A 16,470-nucleotide genomic window follows, 5' to 3' on the forward strand; every position below is an offset into this window, starting at 1 on the left:
CTTCATTAAGCTTTCATTCTAGTTGATGAGATAGACAATAAAAAAGATAAAGTACTTTGGGCCAGGCACAGTCGCTCACACGTAAAATCTCAACACTTTGGGAGTCCAGCGTTGGTGGATTGGTTGAGCCCAGGAGTTTGAGACCAGCCTAGGCAATATAGTGAGACCTTGTCTCTACTAAATAGAAAAAAAGTCAACCAGGTGTGGTGGCATGTGCCTGTAGTCCCAGCTGCTCAGGAGGCTGAGGTGGGAGGATTGCTTGAGCTCAGTAGATTGAGGCTGCAGTGAGTGAGTGGTGATTGCGCCACTATACTCCAGCCTGGGTGACAGAGCAAGATACTGTCTCAAAAAACAAAAAGAGAAAAAGAAAAACAGTACATTGGACAGTGGTTAGTGCTAAGGAGGAAAAAGGCACAGGAGGGTAGTGTTCCTAATGTTTAGAGAGGAGGGGTGAAATTTGAGGTAGGGTGGTCAGGGGAGACGTCATTGACTTGTATAAAGACTGAAGGCAGTGAGGAACCAGCTATATGAACACATGAGAAGAGCATTTTAAGTTCTTTTGGAAACTCACTTTTAGAATAATCTGTGTTCTCTGTGTTTTGTTTTAACAGAGGCTAGTATTACCAGCTTGAAACAAGCCGCCCTGGTCAAAGCCCCTCTCATTCCGACTTTGAACACAATTGTTCAGTATCTAGACCTTACTCCAAATCAGGAATACTTGTTTGAAAGGATCAAAGGTAATTATTGATTGGAAGAGGAAAAAATGAGAGCTTTTTTACTACACTGGAATTTATCAGTAAAGATTAACAAGGAAAAACCATTTTAATTACAAGTATAATTTATGTCTTATAAATACATGTTAATTTTGGCTTAATAATTTTATTTTGTGTAGGAAACTTAAATATGAGCTAAATGGGCTCCAGTGAATATTTCACTCATTTCCTACTTTTAGACTCGTAAGAATGGGTGCCACTATGACATTCTTTATAGTTCCAGCATGCTGAGCCTTATTTCTCTTAATTTTTATAATTCCTATTTAATAAGTTCTTTCCTTATATTTCTGTTATATTCTTACTATTTGGTGGAAGATGTGCTCTTCTGAGGAGACTGACTTGAGAATCAGGAAATGTTGCCTCCCTGACACCCCCATACACCCTCTATGCCTCTCTACTTACGCAGCAATTCATAAAGTTAGAATTTTTTAAAATTTGGATAAACTTTTTAAAAGGTTCTCATCACTAAGACAAGTTTTAGAAATAGTATTCAAATTTATCGTAAATCTTAATTTGAAAATATTATAGTGTTCTCCCTTTCCCCTAAGGTTAGAGCAGGGTTCAGGAATAAACATTTTTCATGACTTTTTAAAACATTTTATATAAGGAGAATTTCAAACATACACAATACTAGACAAAATAGTATACACACACCTCTTGTACACATCACCCAGCCCCAACAATCACTAGTCCCTAGCCAGCCCCGCCCTATCCACTTTCTTCCTGTATTATTTGAAGCAAGCCCTCATGTCATTATCAGTTCATTTGTAAATATTTCTTTGTATATCACTAAAAAATAAGCCTCCCGCGACCGCCTGCTTTTGAGACAGTGTCTTACTATGTTGCCTAGGGTGGTCTCCAACTCCTAGGCTTAAGCAGTCCTCCTACCACAGCCTCCCAAAGTGCCGGGATTATAGACATGTACCCCGCTGAGCCTTTAGAAAACTGATACAACCGTACATAACCACAATACAATTATCATTCTTTTTTTTTTTTTTTTTTTTTTGAGATGGAGTCTCTCTCTGTTGCCCAGGCTGGAGTGCAGTGGTGCAATCTTGGCTCACTGCAACCTCCACCTCCCAGGTTCAAGCGATTCTCATGCCTCAGCCTCCTGAGTAGCTGGGATTACAGGCACGCACCACCATGCCCCAGCTAATTTTTGTATTTTTAGTAGAGATGGGGTTTCACCATGTTGGTCAGGCTAGTCTTGAACTCCTGACCTTATGATCCATCCACCTCGGCCTCCCAAAGTGCTGGGATTATAGTCGTGAGTCACCACACCTGGCCACAATTATCATTCTTAATATTCTTTTTTTTTTTTTTGAGACAGGGCTCACTCTGTCACCCAGGCTGGAGTGCAGTAATGGCGCTAGTGCAGGAGTGTATAGACCTTGCAGCCTTGAACTCCTGGCTATGGCAATCCTCCCTCCTTAGCCTCCCAAAGTGCTGGGATTATAGGAGTGAGCCACCATGCTGCCTAGCCCTAATATTTCCTGTGTTATGAGATATTAAGTCTGTTCAAATTTCCAGCTATCTCATAAAAATACATAATTTTTTGGCAATGTTTGTTTGAATTGGGATTCGAATATTGTAATACATTGCAGTTGGTTATTTCAGTTTATTTTAAGCTATATGCTTCCCATCCACCCTCTTTTTTTTCCCTTTGCAATTTATTTGTCAGAAGAACTGGATTGTTTGTCTTGTAGAGGTTCCCATAGTGTGGGTTTTGCTGAATGCATCCCTATGGTGTAGTTTACATAACCCCTTCTCTTTCCCATAAATTCGTGTTTGAGTTTTTTGGCAAGATTGCCTTGTAGTTAGCAGAGTATTTGTACATCCAAAAAAAGAGCCTGTGTATGTACACATTTATACAAAGTATATAAAGGTTTTATATAAAATATACAAAAAAGATTAAAAGAATACACTGGGCCAGGCACAGTGGCTCATGCCTGTAATCCCAGCACTTTGGGAGGCCAAGGCGGGTGGATCACAAGGTCAAGAGATCGAGACCAGCCTGGCTAACACGGTGAAACCCCATCTCTACTAAAAATAAAAATTAAAAAATTAGCCGGGCGTAGTGGCAGGCGCCTGTAATCCCAGCTACTCGGGAGGCTGAGGCAGGACTGTGGCGTGAACCTGGGAGGCGGAGCTTGCAGTGAGCCAAGATCGCACCACTGCCTGCGCTCCAGCCTGGGCGACAGAGAGAGACTCCGTCTCAAAAAAAAAAAAAAAATTGCAGTGAACACTCTCCTGGTCTAGATTGGATAGTTAGCAACCTTTTGACATATTTGATTCTTTCTTTCTACGTATATATACACACACACATTTTTTTTCTTGCTGTGCTATTTGAAAGTACATTGAAAGTACTTTTTAGCATGCATTCTCCTACCTAACCATAATACAATTATCGTACCTTAAAAAAAAATAATAATTTTCTGATATTGAATATATTGTCCATATTCAAATTTTCCCTACCCATCGACTTTTTTTTTAAGAAGCCTGAATAGTAGTCAGATAAATCTAAAATCCCACATTTTGGATTTATCTGATTTCTTCAGGGACATGTTTATCTTTTTATATCTTATATTTCTTTAGGTTTGGGTGTTTTGATCAAGTTTTTAAAATGATTTGCTTCCCTTATTATATTCCCTTAGCCTTTTTTTTTTCTTTTTTGCGTACTCTTAGCTTTTAAAAATTTCACCTTGTTGCCACAGAACTCTCTCAGGGAGGTTGTATGAGCTCATTTCGATGGAACAGAGGTGGTGACTTCAAAGGACGAAAGTGGGATACAGACCTGCCCACCGATTCTGCTGTAAGTCCCTAGATTCATTCATTCATTTATTTATTGTTGATTGACTGACAGACACAGGGTCTCACTCTGTCACCCAGGCTGTAGTGCAGTGGCATAGTCACGTCTCACTGCAGCTTTGATCTCCCAGGGCTCAAGTACTCCTCCCAGCTCAGCCTCCCAAGTAGCTGGGACTAGGCCCGAGCCACCACACCCAGTTAATTTTTTAAATTTTTTGTGGAGATGGGGTCTCACTTTTTTGCCCAGGCTGGTCTTGAAGTCCTGGGCTCAAGTGATCCCTTTGCCTCAGCTTCGCGAAGTGCTGGGTTTACAGACATGAGCTACTGTGCCTGACCCTTAGATTTATTTTGTTTTTTCAGTTTAATGTTTCCGTTACTGGATTTATATGTTTTTGTTTGCCTATCATAAGAATAAGTATTAAAAAATGATTTAGAAAATAAGGTATTTATAATAGTATCAGCATGTTCACCCAACCACTGTTAATATTTTTGTGTATTTTTTCCTTTTACTTGGTTGCTACTATTTTTTAATGTTTTTATCATTTTGTAATTCTCCTGTATGTAAAATTATGTGTTCTTCCACTTCTGTAATATTTAGGGTTTTTTTTTACTTCAACCTCCCCCTACCTAGATATTTTTTCATTATTACACACTGTCATTTAACTATTCTCCTACAGTGGACCTGAAAGTTTGAGACACTTTTGGTAGAGAAGGGACATTTACTTGTTTTTTGATCTTAAGTAATACAGCATGCAAATAGTGTGATGCGCATTGCTTTCTTGGGATTGTCACTTTAAGAGAGACTCCTATAATTATATTTAGGAGATCAAAGAACATAAATGTTCTTGTGTGCTTACGAGGTTTTCAAAATTATGTTCTCTTTTTTTTTTTTTAGTGACTGTTACGGGTGAAAATTAAGTTTTATGTTGAGATTCAGATTGAGAATTGAATGTATTTTATCTTGGTTTTGCTATTAACTGTGTTGGTATGAATGATCCACTTAGCAAAAAACTAAGAATGCCCTGCTTTTCTAGGGTTGCTATGGAAAACTAAAAATGTAGATCAAATATGTAGGGACTGGGAGTCTGGTGTTTAAGCCCCACCCTCTACCCCTACCCTCAACAGATAATGGTAACTTTGTAGGCTGGAGTATTTAAACTTTTTCAATTTGAAAAGGAAACCTTCCCATCAAAATATAGACTGATTTGATGGCAAATATCTTTTTCTATTTTAAATTTTGAGTAGATTATTTGAATTAAGCCTAGCTTCATGTCTTAAACACACCGAATTCCTTTATGATTTAGGAGAGGAATTAGTGAATTCCTTATCTTTATAGGAAATAATACTTTCAATTAAAAGAATAGGTGTGCTACCTGAAGTATGTGTTTTTATCTTTTTATTCTACAGATTTTATCTTGTAAATCTAACCATTTGACAGCATTTTTCTAATTCACTCTTTAGAGAAAAATTTTTTAATTGGAATCATTATAAATACAGATGTTTCTGAAGGGCTACATCCATGCTAGATTTTCATGCTGACTTAAAAAAATTATTTCTTCATCCTCAGATCATCATGCATGTATTTTGCACCTACCTTGACTCTAGATTACCTCCACATCCGAAGTATCCCGACGGAAAAACTTTTACTTCTCAGCACTTTGTTCAGACACCAAATAAACCAGGTATAAACCTCTCCTAAAAGAATGTGTTGAGATTTTCACACAAAATGTCTCTGGGGGTTTGGTTTTTTAATGCAGCATATTTCCTTCCTTTACAGATGTTACGAATGAGAATGTTTTTTGCATTTATCAGAGTGCCATCAACCCTCCCCATTATGAGCTCATCTACCAGCGTCATGTATACAACCTGCCAAAGGTATTTCTATATAGAGAAGATGTTACAGAATGTCTTGGGTGATTTGTTTTGACGATGTTTTTAAAATTATAATCTCATGTTAATAGAAGAAGTAAATTTTTTAAATTAGGGAAAATGTGTTTCATACATATATATTTCTTACTATAAAAGTAGTATGTGCTTAATTTGGGAAAGTATAAAGAATAAGAAGGAAACTCACTCATTCCATTACCTGAGGCAGCCATTGTTGATTTTTTGTTTGGTATATTGCCTTTTGGCAAATTTCATTTTGGTCTTACGTCTCTTTTTAGAGGCAGAGTCTAGCTCTGTCACCCAGGCTGGAGTGCAGTGGCATGATCATAGCTCATTGTAGCCTTGAAATCATGGGCCCAAGAAGTCCTTCCACCTCAGCCTCCCAAGTAGCTAGGACTACAAGCACATACTAGTATACCTGGCCAATTTGTTTTTTGTAGAGACAGAGTCTCTCCATGTTAACTCAGGCTGGTCCTGTACCCCTGGCCTTAAGCAGTCCTCCCACCTTGGCCTCCTAAAGTGCTGGAATTACAGGTGTGAGTCATTGCACCTGGCCCTTTCTTTATATTTTTTATGGGCTAAAATGATTTATGTAGTTTTATATCTGCTTTTAAATATTAGCTTATAGCATAATTTTCCATACTATTAAAAAATCTTCATAAATTTTTTGTTTGTTTGTTTTTGTTGTTGTTGTTTTTTTTTGAGATAGAGTGTCACTCTGTTACCCAGGCTGGAGTGCAGTGGCGCAATCTCGGCTTACTGCAACCTCTGCTTCCTGGGTTCCAGCAATTCTCCTGCCTCGGCCTCCCAAGTTGCTGGGATTACAGGCACCCACCACCACGCCTGGCTATTTTTTTGTATTTTAGTAGAGATAGGGTTTCACCATGTTGCCCAGACTGGTCTCAAACTCCTGAGCTCAGGCAATCTGCCCACCTTGGCCTCCCCAAGTGCTGGGGTTACAGGCATAAGCCACCATGCCCAGCCTAAAAATAGTTCTTAATGGCTATAAAAAAAACTTCACTAGTATAATTTATTTAACCATTTCTCTACTGTCGTACATTTTGGGTATTTCTAATTTTTTATTATAAATACTGCTGAAAAGGCTGAGGTAGGTGGATCACGAGGTCAGGAGATCGAGACCATGCTGGCTAACACGGTGAAACCCCATCTCTACTAAAAATACAAAAAAATTAGCCGGGCCTGGCTGGCGGTGTGCGCCTTTAGTCCCAGCTGCTGAGGAGGCTGAGGCAGGAGAATGGCGTGAACCTGGGAGGCAGCGCTTGCAGTGAGCCGAGATTGTGCCACTGCACCCCAGCCTGGGTGACAGAGCAAGACCCCGTCTCAAAAAAATAAAATAAAATAAAATGAAAATAAATAATGCTGAAAATGTGTCTTCATGCATACAGCTATCTGCATTTCTTTAGCCCAGAGTTCTAAAAGTGGAATTCTAGGTCAAAATATTTTTAAGACTTTAAAAATAACATATTACCAAATTACTTTATAATAAAGGTATTGTATCAATTTATACTTCCATTAATGTGTTTTACTTTTTTTGAGGTGGTCTTGCTGTGTTGCTTAGGCTGGTATCACATTCCCGGGTTCAAGCAATCCTCCTGACTCAGCCTCTTGAGTAGCTAAGATTACAAGCACATAGGTTTTTTACTCTTTTTTTTTTTTTTTTTTTCCTGAGACAGAGTCTTGCTCTGTTGCCCAGGCTGGAGTGCAGTGGCGCAATCTTGGCTCAGTGCAACCTCTGCCTCCCAGGTTCAAGCAATTCTCCTGCCTCAGCCTCCCGAGTAGCTGGGACTACAGGCGCGTGCCACCACACTTGGCTAATTTTTTTTTTGTATTTTTAGTAAGAGACGGGGGTTTCACCGTGTTAGCCAAGATGGTTTTGATCTCCTGACCTTATGATCCGCCTGCCTTGCCCTCCCAAAGTGCTGGGATGATAACAGGCATGAGCTGCCACACCCAGCCTGGTTTTTTACTCTTGATTACAAGCATCAGTTCTGGCTCTTAGATCCTTGATTACATGTATCCTTTCTGTCTTCCTCACTGCAGTATTCCCACTTCCTAGCACAAAGCATGGGTATTTTGTTTAATGAATACATGAAAGTCTGAATTGTATGGAATTCTGAGTTAGTAGGATATGAATTGATAAGATATACATTTACCTACCAGACTGAATCTTTTTGGTTTGGATTAAATCTTGTCTTTTTTGTTTTTGTTCCAGGGCAGAAATAATATGTTTCATACATTGTTGATGTTTCTGTACATCATAAAGACCAAAGAGTCAGGAATGCTTGGGTAGGTACTTATGCATTAAAAACGTAAGTAGTTATTTACTGATTTTCTTCCTATGTTAAGATTCTGCAGAAGGCAGCAGCATGTAACTGAAGATTTATGGATTGAACAATAGATAATGGCTTCAGCCCTGTCACAAACTACCTCTGCTATTTTGGGCAATCCATTAGCTACCTCCTCAGAACCCATTGGTAAAAGGCAAGTGGACTACATCGTTAGCATTATAGTTGTGTTCCCTGAAGGAATAATTCAGAGGTAGATAAAAATTAGACTCTTGCCATTTAAAAAAAATTTTCTTTTTAAAATCTGGAGTCTGTTTTTTTCCAAGCCATTTCATTTCAGACACGAAGCATTCTGCAAAGTGTTTACAATTCCAGAGAGACGGAGTCGGTACCCATTCCATAATATCATTAACTGCAATGGGAAAGTAGTCAGTTGAAATCATTTACATACTTGGTAACAAAGCTCACATATTGCAAGACATTCAAAATTTTAGTATTTTCATTTTGATGATTAGAAATTTTAGTGTATCAAATGACATATGAAATAAGTAGACCCCAGCTAAAGCTAGGGATATTTGTAGTGCCTGATCTGGGAGTTGGAAAACATGGGTTCTGGGTCCAGCTCTGCCATACTAAGTAACCTGAGGCTAATAAAAAAAACAAAGGGATGGGCTTGGAGCAGAAGGGATTGTGGTCATTTCCACTTCGGATATGCATGCACCTTTAAGTTTTAGATAGCATCCTGTAAACTGTAATTTAGAGTTTATACATGTCCTAGAACTGTGCTGTCCAGCCACCAGCCCCGTGTGGCACTGAACACTTGAAGCAGGACTAGTCCAAATTGAGGTGCACTAAAGTGTAAAATGTGTAACAGATTTCAAAGACATAGCCCCCAAAAAGTAAGATAACTCCTTAAAAATTGTATATATTTGTTACATATTGAAATACTAGTTTGGATAGATTTAGTTAAGTGGAATATATTCTTAAAATTAATTTGACCTGTTTATTAGGTATCTACTAGAAAATTTAAAAGTATGTGGCTTGCATTTGCTGTTCATACCATATTGTATTTTTGTTGGACAGCACTGCTGTAGAGAAAGCAAAGCTCCTGTCTTTAAATGTATTAGATGCAAAGATTAAAACAGACATGAACAGAAATTTGTAAACAAATATGAACATTTATTAGCTTTTTTTTTTTCTTTTTTTTTGAGGTGGAGTCTCGCTTTTTTTTTTTTTTTCTTTTGTGATGGAGTCTCGCTCTGTCGCCCAGGCCGAAGTACAGTGGCACTATCTCAGCTCACTGCAACCTCTGCCTCCCAAGTAGCTGGGACTACAGACGCCCGCCACCATGCCCAGCTATTTTTTGTATTTTTGGTAGAGACGGGGTTTCTCCATGCTGGTCTCAAACTCCTGACCTCAGGTGATCCGCCTGCCTGGCCTCCCAAAGTGCTGTAATTACAGGTGTGAATCACCATGCCCAGCTATTAACTTCTTTTATCATATATTTTTTCCTGTTAGAAAGATTAGGAAACTCACTTTTGTGGGGCATCTAAACTAACACGGTTTTTTATTTTTAAATTATGAAAATAATGCATACTCAGTAGACAAGTATTTAATACAGCAGTGTATAAACTAGAACTAATTTCTAATTATGTGTAGAGACAGTATCTCACTATATTGCCCAGGCTGTGATCCACCCACCTGCCTTGACCTTCTAACGTGCTGGGATTACAGGCATAAGCCACTCCACCTGGCTTTATTTTTGTTTCTTTTGCTTAAAAATGTATTGTATCCAAACATAGTACTTTATGACCTAATTTTTAGTCTTATGGTATATCTTGGACATTCTCCCATGTCAAATTTTCCCTAAAATGTCTAGGAAAGTTTGGTTATAAATATACTTATACATATATATTAGATGGAATATGGAATTTGATATAAAAATGTTGTTAATACAGGTCAAGTATTCTTTATCTGAAATGCTTGGAACCAGGAGTGTTTCAGATTTGATTTTCTCCAGTTTTGGAATATTTGCAATAATTACTGGCTGAGCATCCCTAATCTAAAACTCCCCAGAATGCTCCAGTGAGCATTTCCTTTGAGCATCATGTTGTCACTCAAAAGTTTTGGGTTTTGGAGCATTTCGGATTTTCAGATTATAGGTGCTTAACCGGTATAATATAAATAAACAATTTTTGGTTTTAATTGAAAATGTATCTTTTCCTCTGTGAATCCAAATTGGTATTTTGATGCATAAATGGTTTGTCATGATAGCATGAGGTTTGAGTGCCATATACAGTCTGTCATATGCATTAAAATGAAAAAGTGCTTAGTGGAGCAGCACTTTTTCATTTACTGAAATGTAATGAAATTTACTGAAAGGCCAAAAGAAATTGATACAATTTTTAAAGCGCTATCTTCTCTTAATGAGCAACTTATATATCGAAAATTAAGCATTTTAGACTAAAGCTAGTGTTTTTAAACTCAGGGGGAAAAGCTTAGAAATTATTAACCTTTTGAACATGAATAATTTTTTAAATACATCCTAAAACAAATAGTTAAAAACTTTCCTATAACTTAAAAGAAATGACTGAGTGGCTCAAGTATAGTCCATTTGGATTTATGACCATAAGCCCACAGATTGATCCAAATACATTATCAATTTAATGCCAGATATTTGTGCAGTAACAGGAATCAGATGAATGTCCTACATGCAAAAGGAAAAAAATCTAGACAGAATTCACTGCACAGTGACTTAAATGTTCTGTTCAGGAAAAAACACTATAAAGTTTAAAGTTAAATAACAAACTGAAACAAAGCATTATTCTGCTATAATATAAGCAGTAGTAATTGGGTTTGCAAATATAGCAAATCCAAGCTCATATTTGTTATATATAAAGAACATATATGATTTTATTAGAAAAATGGACAAAGGCATGGAAGATTTCTTCATAAAGTGTTTAGACAGCTCCTAAACACAAAAAGATGCTTAGACCCTTGCACAAACAAGTCAAAATTAACTTTTTTTTCTATCAGATTTGATATTTATCATGTGTAGTGTCGGTGAGGGTGTGAAGAAATGGAAAATACAGTTGATAGAAATTACCTGTTTTGAAGGGCATTTTTGGCAGCTTTTTACCAAAGTTAATACCTTCTCATAATTTAAAAAGTCATAGAGGGCTAAAAGTTCATGACAGAAATGAGCAATTCCCTGTATTCCCCAAGTCTGCTTCCCAAAGTAGACTGTAGTCCCTCAGTGGCTTTTTCTTCTGTTATTACTCTCATAGTTCCAAATAATAGAGGTTTACAGCTCTCTTGATTCTTCAGTTTCAGATATTCTCTATTGATTTTTTTATTTTGTTAGGTGAGTAATTTCTTTCTCTTGTAACCCTCTTATTCCCTCAGACTTTGTTTTTTTTGTTTTTGTTTTTTGTTTTTTTGAGACGGAGTCTCGCTGTGTCTCCCAGACTGGAGTGCAGTGGTGTGATCTCGGCTCACTGCAAGCTCCGCCTCCCGGGTTCACGCCTTTCTCCTGCCTCAGCCTCCCGAGTAGCTGGGACTACAGGCGCCCGCCACCTCGCCTGGCTAATTTTTTGTATTTTTAGTAGAGACGGGGTTTCACCGTGTTAGCCAGGATGGTCTCAATCTCCTGACCTCGTGATCCACCCGCCTCGGCCTCCCAAAGTGCTGGGATTAGAAGCGTGAGCCACCACGCCCGGCCTTCCCTCAGACTTTGAATACAGTCATATTACTCTCTGGAAGAGAAGTATATGTATTTTTTTTTTATATGCAGTATGATTTAGTTTAATGTATTAATAATACACTTATGCAAACTCACCAAAGTATTCCCAGTAGTTAGTAAATTCCTAATTCAAATCAAGTAATACAGTTCTCTGAGAGGCTAGCATCTTCATATCTTCCATCTTTTAAATGTAATTGATACTTTTACTTTAATCTTGCTTGTTAAAATTATTCTGTTAGCTATTACCTGGTGTAATAGTTCTTGTTTACTGAAAAATAATTTTCAACACTCCATAAATCTGTTTATTCTAAATTTCGGTTTTAAGCATAGCTAAGAAAGTAATTACTGTTACTGGAATTCACCTGATAAACTATGTATAATATAATTCATTGCAATATCACATTAAATATCAGTTAAACATGTATTAATTATAAAGATTTTTGTTATTAGAAAAAGACCTTAAATGCTTGGCAACCAATTCTAATAAAATTTTTTTTTCTCTTTATAGGAGAGTTAATCTTGGTCTATCTGGTGTGAATATATTATGGATCTTTGGCGAGTAACAGGTCATATATTTAATTCCAGACATTTGGACTTTTATTTCACTGAACCAGAAGTCAAAACTAAACATCTCTGAGCCACCGACTCTTCTGAAATAAAATACACATGTGTGTATGTTACAGACTCTTTAGATTTAACGAAAAAGGTAGCAGTTATGAAATGTCATTGTAAAAATATGTCCTGTGTCTTCTATATCAAGAGACATTACCTTTAATTTTATATTGCTTTTCAGAAATTTCAGGTGACTATAAAACTGCAACCCTTCAGATTTTTATTGACTCAAAACAGTGCCATTCCCCTTAATGAAATAGAATTTGAGGTTTTTTTCATTATAACCCCCAAATGAGAATCATCTACCTGATCCTTGTGCCACAAAAAATTTTTTTTCAATCTTTTTTTTTTTTTTTTTTTGAGACAGGGTCTCTGTCACCCAGACTGGAGTACAGTGGCACGATCTTGGCTCACTGCAACTTCTGCCTCCCAGGCTCAAGCGATTCTCCTGCCTCAGCCTCCTGAGTAGCTGGGATTACAGGCACGCACCACCACACCCAGCTAATTTTTATATTTTTAGTAGAGACGGTTTCACCATGTTGGCCAGGCTGGTCCCGAACTCCTGACCTCAGGTGATCCAACCACCTTGGCCTCCCAAAGTGCTGGGATTACAGGTGTGAGCCACTGCGGCCAGCCTCAGTTATTTTATTTAATAGTATAAGTACTTAGAAAGTAAGAAAATTGCTGATTTAGTTTTGTTTTGTTTTGTTTTGTTTTGTTTTTTAATGTTTCCCCAGCGTTCTGCAAGTTAGGCCAAAGCCCACATTCAAAGAAATGAGATTAACTCTTAAGTAATGTGTTAAGTTTACATATATTTTAAAATATTATTAAAGGAGGTTTGACAGTATTGACATTTAAAAAGTCAACACTTGGATTAACTTTAGCTGATAGTATTAATTTGGGTTTTAGTTAAGAGTCTGAGGACATCAAGAAAACTGTTTACCACTTTGGTTTTAGCAGCTCAGTTTTACTATTCCATAATGTGTTATTTTTAAAGTTCTCTTTTTAAGATCACAGTGATATCCTGTTTAAATTTTTAAAATATGTTCAAAATATCTGGAGAGTGAGAAGTTACCAAGTTTGTATGTTTTGTTTGACTCACCATCTTTATTTTCTGTATGTATATGTAGTAACTGGCAATTGCGTGTATTTTCTTGATTAACATATTAGAGACTGCTTCCATCATCTGATGTAAACCTGGAAACAGCTGAAACTAGTCTTTTCTGAAGAACTGTATGTCAGCATTACTAGATGTGCATCCCATTTTGTCATTGCCTCAGACTTTGAATATAGTCATTACTCTCTGGAAGAGAAGTACAATTATTTTCTTTTTTTGTTATATGCAGTATGGTTTAAGATCTAGTAATAATACACATATGTAAACTCACTCAAGTGTCACCAGTAATTAGTAAATTCCAAATTCAAGTCAGTACAGTTCTGTCTTTGTAAATTCTGTCTTTCAAAAAGTTGTTCGTGTTTTTAAAAGTTGATGTCCAAAGGAAAGGAGCTTCTTATCTTTTAAGTACTTTCGGTGTATGTTAAATATTTATTTGCTATGATATTCTAGAAGAAAATATCAAACATGTTAAATATAAGAACATGTTAAAATTTAAATTTGCTATTTCAAAAGTTACTGAAGATGTCTTGGAATAACAGTTGTTATGCTGTTAAACTATATAGTTGCATACACTTTATTAAAAGCACTATGGAGAAAAATTTTAACAATGCATAAGACAAAAGGTCTTTTTTTCTTTATAGGACTTAGCTTTTAGTCTAAAAATTCAAAGCAATAATATTTTATTTTTAAAGTGACTAAAAAAATACAGTCTACAATAAATATATACATAGGGATACACACTTAAAAAGATGTTTTGTTTGCATACTATTAGTAAGTCTAGTGTGGATTACTGTACTCTGGGTAGCTTTCCTATATTAGCTTTTCTTCCCAAATATTTGAGCCAGTTTGTACTTAAATATAGCTTTTATTAAAAAATACTTTGGTGGATTCATTTGAATTCACCCCTCAGGAAGACAGTGCACTGCAAATAAGGCAATTTTTTTAGTCCTTGTGTTAAAATGAATAAATGTCTACTAATATCTCTGATCAAATGTTATTTACAGGATATATGTCACAAGTTTTTCTTTGATTGCTTGACTTCTTGTGGGATCAGATCCACTAATCCTCTAGATTACATTCACTTCATCATTTATCCTTTTCTTTGTCTATAAATATCATCCTTAAGCCAGATTTCTTTTAGAGGCATGTTAGGTATTTATAATTTAGTTTCTACTGAGACATACAAATGTTATGTTGTGTGGCTTTCTCAAACTAAAATATACTTGACACTGATATTTTATATTTTAACAGTAAAGACACGCAGCATGTGGGGTGGCACTTTCTTTTTCCTTTTTTTTTTTTTTCTCTTCTTTTTCTTTTGAGACGGAGTTTTGCTCTTATTGCCCAGGCTGGAGTGCAGTGGCGCAATCTCAGCTCACTGCACTTGACTCACTGCAACCTCTGCCTTCCAGTTTCAAGCGATTCTCCTGCCTCAGCCTCCCAGGTAGCTGGGATTCAGGCTCCCGCCACCATGCCCAGCTGGTCTCGAACTCCTGACCTCAAGTGATCTACCCACCTCGGCCTCCCAAAGTGCTGGGATTACAGGCGTGAGCCTCTGCACTGGGTCCCTCCTGGGAAACTTTAGAAAATGCCTGTGTCCCACTCCCAAAGAGTCTGATCTTCATATGGGGTGTGGCTTGAGCCTCAGGATTTTTAAAAAGCTTCCCAGGTGATTCTAATGTACAGTCAAGAAACAGGATGGCTGCATGAGGGTTGGTAAGAAAGTTCAAATGAAAGGATCAGACTGACAACACCTGAACACACAGATCACCCTTCACTTAGGAAGTGGGACAAAGTATTTTTAGTAGAGACGGGGTTTCACCATGTTGGCCAGGCTGGTCTTGAACTCCTAGCCTCGTGATCCGCCCACCTCAGCTTCCCAAAGTGCGGGGATTACAGTCATGAGGCACCGCACCCAGCCCTTTCTAGGCAGCTTTGTAATAGAAATGCACACATTGAAATGCACACATTCCTCAAAGGTCAGTCTTTGGTCCTCTGATTCACTGTATATGATTTTCCTTAGAGAACTTATTCATTCCACTTCATTCATCACCTCTGCCTTTGATTCCCAAATCCATCAAGCATAGTGTCTCTCCTGAACTGTAGTGTTGATTTCCATCTACCCGTCAGACATTTCTGTTTGGATATTCTGTGAACCCCATGTGTGAGACTGACTTCACATCTGCTCCTATCAGCTTCCTCTTACATCCCTTTTTCTGTTCATTGTACTACCAGTTGCCCATGCTCAAAATTCTGGTGTTATCTTTGATTCCTGGAGCTCCCTGGATCCCCAATCCAATCAGGCAGCAAACCTCATCCATTCTTTCTTAACAATGTCTCTTGCAGCTGTACCTTTTCCATTTCTGCCACCACTATGCTCATTTACACCCTTATCAACCCACACAGGACTACTGCAGCAGCCTAGTTAATCTCACAGCCTTCGAATTGTTGCCATGCTTCCAGATTTTCCTATTCATCCTGCACATTCTCTTCAAATTCATTTCCTAGAACACCTGTTTGATCATTTCATCCCCCTGATAAATTCCTTAGCCTGACATTTAAAGCTCCACACAATCTGGCCCCAACCTGGCCTCATGCACCTAAACCCTTGGCTCCAGCCAGTGCAGGCTGCTGCCTGCTTGCTGGGTTCTCTCTGTGCTACTCCTCATCCTGATCACTCTCTGGGGATGCCCCCTCTCAGTCTACTGTCTTCCCCTGCATTGAGCCTTCACTCTAATTAAACCTGCTATTTGGAGCTAGTCCTGACCACTCCAGATGGCAGTCATTTCTCCCCTTGAGCGATTAGATTTCTGCCCCTCCTTTGGCACTCAGCAGCTACATGAATGGATTCAGAAGTGACTTTTAGTCAAACAGTAGGTCTTCGTATCTTATCTCATCCTTGCACAAGAACTGAGTTTCTTACTAGTCTGAGCTGTGCTGCTGTTCAAGTATACTTGTCAATGGTTAAAACTACTTTTGGGAAAGCCTCCTATATTAGCTTTCCTATATTAACTGTTCTCCTCCAAAGGACACCTTTTGATCCCTCCAAGCGCACTGGCCTTCCTTTTGTGGTTAGACCTAAGGAGGAAGCATTCCTGGGCCTGGACAGCTGCAGCAGGGGGACTGCTTGAAAAGTAAAGGTGTTAGGAAAATGATGAAACTCCTTCCAGTGCTTCTGGGGGTCTTCCTTAGTAACCTGGGGGTGAAGGCACTGCACTTATGTGC

General features: G+C 37.9%; 1 protein-coding gene across 3 annotated transcripts in view; it reads left to right on the forward strand.

Annotated features, from left to right (window-relative positions):
* The window catches only part of TMEM209 (transmembrane protein 209), a 43,007-nt gene extending 29,152 nt beyond the window's left edge, over nt 1–13,855 (forward strand). For 2 of the 3 annotated variants that reach the window (XM_031665159.1, XM_017957166.2), the window contains exons 10-15: nt 612–737; nt 3,488–3,585; nt 5,149–5,263; nt 5,359–5,456; nt 7,702–7,775; nt 12,025–13,850. In XM_031665159.1, the coding sequence (XP_031521019.1) occupies nt 612–737; nt 3,488–3,585; nt 5,149–5,263; nt 5,359–5,456; nt 7,702–7,775; nt 12,025–12,079 (566 nt within the window). In that variant the 3' untranslated portion in view covers nt 12,080–13,850. Of the gene's footprint in view, nt 1–611; nt 738–3,487; nt 3,586–5,148; nt 5,264–5,358; nt 5,457–7,701; nt 7,776–12,024 lie in introns of all 3 variants that reach the window. The other variant, XM_017957165.2, reaches the window with a different exon arrangement.
* The last annotated feature ends 2,615 nt before the right edge of the window (nt 13,856–16,470 follow it).

This window comes from Papio anubis, chromosome 4 (assembly GCF_008728515.1).
Source record: "Papio anubis isolate 15944 chromosome 4, Panubis1.0, whole genome shotgun sequence".
Lineage (NCBI taxonomy): Eukaryota > Metazoa > Chordata > Mammalia > Primates > Cercopithecidae > Papio > Papio anubis.